Source organism: Mus caroli, chromosome 6 (genome assembly GCF_900094665.2).
Source record: "Mus caroli chromosome 6, CAROLI_EIJ_v1.1, whole genome shotgun sequence".
Taxonomy (NCBI): Eukaryota; Metazoa; Chordata; class Mammalia; order Rodentia; family Muridae; genus Mus; species Mus caroli.
The window spans coordinates 89,862,932-89,868,677 of NC_034575.1; the positions used below are offsets into that span (position 1 = coordinate 89,862,932).

Consider the following 5,746-nt stretch of genomic DNA (forward strand, 5'->3'; position numbering starts at 1 on the left):
CTTTTCAGTCTGAGGGGCGGGGACACAAACTTCTAAAGTCTGTTTTATGATTCTCTAAACTTCTTAAGCATCTGTAGTGATTACATCACTAATTTTATTAATTTGAATAATCTTTTTCCCTAATGGTTAATAGGCTAGCAAACTGCCAAACTTGCTATCTTCTTAAAAAGCCAGCTTTTTGTTTTATTTTTTGTGTTGTTTTCTCCATCTCCTTAATTTCAGTCCCGACTTTCATTCTTTTTGTCTTAGTTTGATTTTTTTTTATTGCTGTGATAAAAACATGATCAAAATCAACATGAAGATAAAAGTACTTTCTTCATCTTATAGCTTATTGTCTATCACGAAGGAAAGTCAGGGCAAGTGCTCAAGGCCCACAAACTGGGGGCAGGAACTGAGGCAGAAACCACTGAGGGACACCCCTTACTGGGTTGCTCTCTAAGGCTTGCTGTGTTGGCTTTCTTATACAATGCAGGACCACCTGCCCAGGGATAGCACCACCCACAGATGACTCGGCCCACCCATGTAGATCATTAATAAGGAAAATGCCCCCATAGACTTGCCTACAAGCTAATCTGATAAGGGGCATTTTCTTAGTTGAGGTNCCCTCTTCCCAAATGACCCTAGCTTAGTCAAGCAGACAAAAAACACACGAGCACACCCCTGCCTACTGCTTTAGGGTTTTGTTTGTTATGTTTTCCCCAAGGTCTTCAAGGCCACATAGTTAGTAGTTTGAGCTTTTCTCTTAGGGCTGTCTTCACTATATTCCACAAATTTTGGTGTGCTGTGTTCCCATTTTCCTTCTTCTCCTTCTTGATCACTCCTCTGACCTAACTGTCATACAGTAGTGTACTGTTCAGTTTCCAGGAGTCTGTGTACTTTCTCTAGTTTCTATTGCTGGTGAAATCTGGCTTTATCCCCTTATGATCAGACAGACTGCAGAGTGTGGTTTCAATTGTTCTATATTTGTTAAGACATGCGTCAAGTCCTGATACTGATTTATTATGTTCTTTAACTCCAGAGTTTCTCAATATAGGCTTTTAAACCTCCCCCCTTATTTAATGATGGTCTATTGGTAAGTGGGGTACTGAAACCACCCACCATCACCATGTTTGACACAATCTGTAGTTTTAGATCTAATAGTAATTCTCTTATGAAATNGAATGCTCCTATATTTGGTGCATAAATGGTTAGACTGTAATACTGTTAGTGGATTAATACTTTAATGAGTATGAAGTATTCTTCTTTATCCCTTCTGAATAGTTTTAATTTGAAGTCAATTTCCTCAGATATTAGAATAACCACTCCTCTTGTTTATAATTTAATATCTTTTCCCATCATTTCATCTTAAGGTAGTGTCTATCATCAATTGTGGGGAGTATTTCCTGTAGGCAGCAAAAAAAAAAAAAAAAGGATCCTATTTTATAATCAAATTTGTTAGTCTGTGTTTCTTTACTGGGGAATTGAGACCACTAAGAGCTATTATTGAACAATATCTATTAATTCCTGTTACTTTATGGTATCTTATTAGNTATCTATTAATTAGTGTTCTACTCAAATAAAGTTAAGCTTGATTCTGATTCTTGGGCATGTTTAAATCTCTTTCCATCTCCATTGTACAGCTGGCTTAGCAGTCATAAATTCTATAAATCTGTATTAATCATGGAAAAAAATTTTCTTTTTCCTTTGGTATAATTGGTAATTTGCTGGGTATAGTAGCCTAGACTGGTATCTCTGGTCTTTCATAACTTATCCAAGTGCTTCAGGTTTTCAGTCTCTACTGAAATATTGAAATCTCCTCCTCCTCCTCCCCTTCCTCCCCACTCCTTCCCCTTCCTGCTTGTGGACGTTGTACATCGTGGTGCGCACTAGGCTCCGCACCACGATGTACAACGTCCACAAGCAGTGTGTTTCAATAAAAGAACAAACAAACAGGGGCTGGAGAGATGGCTCAGCAGCTAAGAGCACTGACTGCTCTTCTTAGAGGTCCTGAGTTCAAATCCCAGCAACCACATGGTGGCTCACAACCATCTGTAACAGATTCTGTTGTGTCTGAAGACAGCTACTCGAATATATTAAATAAATAAAAGAAAGAAAGAAAGAAAGAACCAACAAACAAGAAAGAATTCCATATGACATCACCTTGTCATATTTTAATTAGTAATTAGTTTGGTTTCTGATGGTGTATACAACCAATGTCACAGATTTAAAAATGTGTAATAGCCAGGCACACCTTTAATCCCAGCACTCAGGAGGCAGAAGCAGGTAGATCTCATTTAGTTTAAAACCAGCCTGGTCTGTAGAAGGAGTTTCAAGACAGACTTACAGAGTAAAAACCTGCCCCCCCCCAAAAAAAAGATAGAGCTAGAGGGAGGGAGGGAGGGAGAGGGAGGGAGGGAGAGAGAGAGAGAGAGAGAGAGAGAGCAGAAGAGACGAGACGAGACGAGACGAGATGAGACGAGATGAGACGAGACAGGAAGGAGGGGGGGGGGGTCGGGGAGAGGATTCTTACAATCCTCAGGACTACAATGCATAGGACTACCTGTTAGGCATCAAGAGATAGTGTGGAATTGACAGTGTAAGCCTGTAAGGGTGGGGCCCGAGGACCAACACAACACAAGATATGATCTTCAGGCAGGGAAGGGGGATAAGTGGAGTTTTAGTNGAGTCTTGGGTCCCTACTAGGAGAATGGTAACTAGGAATGGGACGGGCAGCACTCAGGAAGCTTTGGGGAACAGGTAGAGTAGGTCATGAGAGTGTAAGGTACCTCCCTGGAGAGGAGTAACTGGAGAGTGAGTCACAAGCATGAGTAGATTTGGCAGCACCAGCCTTGAGCCCCTACCTGGAAAGGGGGCTAGGGAATGGGCACACAGTCCTCAGGCAGGTTGGGGCGGAGGCAGGTCAATAATCATCTTTTTTATTTACCTTTGCTTTTTAATCTTAATGTTTTAAATTTCTTTGTGATTACCCAATACACATAAATTTTAAGAGTTAGAGATTATGAATAAATTAGAAATTTAATCTAGTTAATTGTATTATATTATACTATTCAGTTTCAAATAACAGTACCCCAAAGAATGATCAAGCTACAATATTGTTCCAGAAAATGTAACACTTTAAAGACATTTACATGGTCAACCAGGGNATAAAAATATCCCCGTGGATCAGTCATCATCAGAACTAAATCAACACCATAGCAAGGTATTGTCTCAGTCCAGGCAGAGTGGCTGTAACCAAGATAGACGTTGTATGTCCAGTACGAAAACAACCCAGAAATTCCTTAGAAATCTAGAAACGAAACCATATAATCNGGCAATGCCTCTCCTGAGTATATATGTATATGATGTCCAAAGAGAAATTGGTATGTAAAACACATCCTTACTCCCATGTTTATTATTGTTCACAAAGGTCAGAACAAGGCATCAACCCTAAAGAAAACACAATTTCTATAGACAACGTACTAATATTCCCCCAATGAAAAGTCATTAAAAACTGGGGCTGGGGATGTAGCTCAGTTGATAACATGTTTGCCCGGTATGCCAGTAACCTCAGCACTGGAGAGGTGGAGGCAGAAGGATTAAGTTCAAGGTCATCCTCAGCTACATACTGAGCATCATGCTAGCCAGGCCTACATGAGACTTGTCTCAAAAACAAAAGCAAAGACCTACCAGGAGTATATGAAGTCTTTCTCTTCAATCATTGGCATCAACACGAATGAGCATGAATGCAGTGAGGCTAGGTGAGTAAGTCAGGCACAGAAAGACAGATACCTCATGTTCTTACTTGCATGTGCGAGACTCACTAGCTGTGTAACAGAAGAGGAGAGGGCAGAGGAGAATAGCAGCAACCAGAGGCTGAGAGGAGTATGTGAAACGGAGAGGACAGTTAGCAGTAGCATAGATGCAGTTAGCTAAGTAGAAGAACTTCCAATTTACTACATGTAGCATGATAGAATGACTGTGGCTGTCACTAATTACACAGTTCAAAACAGCCAGTAGGAAGGATTCTAAATATACCTAACACAAAAGATCAGTATTTGAAATGATGAGTATCACTTGTGGTCCAGCCTAGGGTTGAACTCATGACCTCTGGTTTCAGTAGCCCTACAGTCTTGGAGTTCCAAGTATATGTCCTGATCTGATCCTTACATATGTATGAAATATGAAACTGTACNCTGTAAACATAACTACAAGATGTCAAAAAAATTATAAAATTTAGGTATGAAAANACTCACACATAAAGAACTAGTTAGATAATTTATAATGCAATCCCCAAACAAGTAAGGAAATGTAATTTTTCCCCTCCCAGGTTTTGACATAGGAATTTCACTTACAGAAACTTACACTATCACTGCAGCTAATGTTTATACTCTGAGAGAGCAAAAATTACAAATATGGTAAAAATAAATCTTCAAAAAAATTAAAACAACCCAAAATTTTACCCAGAGGAAGAAAAGTAAATAAATGATGGCACAATCATATGAAGAATCACACAGGGATTTGAGAAAGGATAACAAGATGTTCTCTATTACTGAATGGCAAGAACCTAATAAGACAGAACAAGAAACAGAAGAAAAAGGCATCAAAAGCATGCAGCACACATGGTCCTCTTTGTAAAACAAGAAGCTATGAACACACACACAGGTGTGTAAATGCATGCATGCTAATACACAAATCAACTTAAAAATATAATCAAAACCAAAACCAAACAAACCAAACCAAACCAGGAGTTCCAGTCAGCAGTCACATTGCCCGTCACACTGAATTCCAACCAGCCAGGCAGCATTCTGCCANAGGAAACTGTGATATTTCTTTATGATCTGTGTAAACACACTTCCAGGCAAAACCACCTCCTGGTAAAAATGGAATTCCATTTCCTCAAGATAAAAACAATTCCTAGAAGTCCAGCAGTGACAACCTATGATTCAGTGAAATAGTATGTGTATCCACATCAAACCACAACATGTATGTCCTTAAGCTTAAATGGTAAAAGAGAAAAAGTATTTGCAAAGAGAGTCTTCAAGCTTTCCCATGTCTTATTGGCATGAACCATATTTAGGTAAGTTAATCTCTTCTTCCTTCTTTAGACTCTCCCAGAGTCTAAANGNTCTGCCTGGACCACTGCAGGCACTAGGAATGCCCCAGGGCAGCTGGAGAGCTCACCTTCATAGGTGCCGACTTCCAACAGGGTCCCGCTCTGCTCGAGGTCCAAGAACTCCTTCACAGTCAGAAAGCTGTAATCCACGCCAGGCACTTCTCCTTCTCTGGGAGACCGGGTTGTGCCTGCAGCAGAAAAGACAAAGGCCCAGGATACCATTAGTCCCTTTGAACAGGGAGTTCCAACCTAAGTAATTAAACAAACCTGCTCTGTAAGTTGGCCTGCCTAGAACTCAAACCCAGGAAAAGCAGCTTCTTAATAGAAAAGCATCCCAATTCCATTGCCCTTCCCTCCTGCAGGGGAAAGGGAACACAGCTAATCCATAGACACCTTTAGCATTTGTTTTGTTTTATTTTGTTTTTAATGCAGAAGCAAATAAAAAANATTAAATTCAATGCCACACAGGCAATGCTCACAATTATCTGCTTTTAAGACTCTAGTAAATGCCACAAAATTATCTACCTTGAGCTCAGGGCCTAAGGGGTTGTATTGTTATCACAGGCCTTAAAATCCTTGCTCTCAATACATCTGGCAAATTCCAGTGTAACAAGGCTTTGAAGAAAATGACACCATTGTACAGGCTCAGCACTG

The 5,746-nt window shown here is 40.0% G+C and overlaps 1 protein-coding gene across 1 annotated transcript in view; it reads right to left on the bottom strand.

Moving 5' to 3' along the window:
• Positions 1-5,746, bottom strand: part of Magi1 (membrane associated guanylate kinase, WW and PDZ domain containing 1) — a 631,196-nt gene that overhangs the window by 142,525 nt on the left and 482,925 nt on the right. Inside the window, exon 3 of the mRNA XM_021164131.2 lies at positions 5,161-5,280. Within this exon, the coding sequence (XP_021019790.1) occupies positions 5,161-5,280 (120 nt within the window). The remainder of the gene's footprint in view (positions 1-5,160; positions 5,281-5,746) is intronic.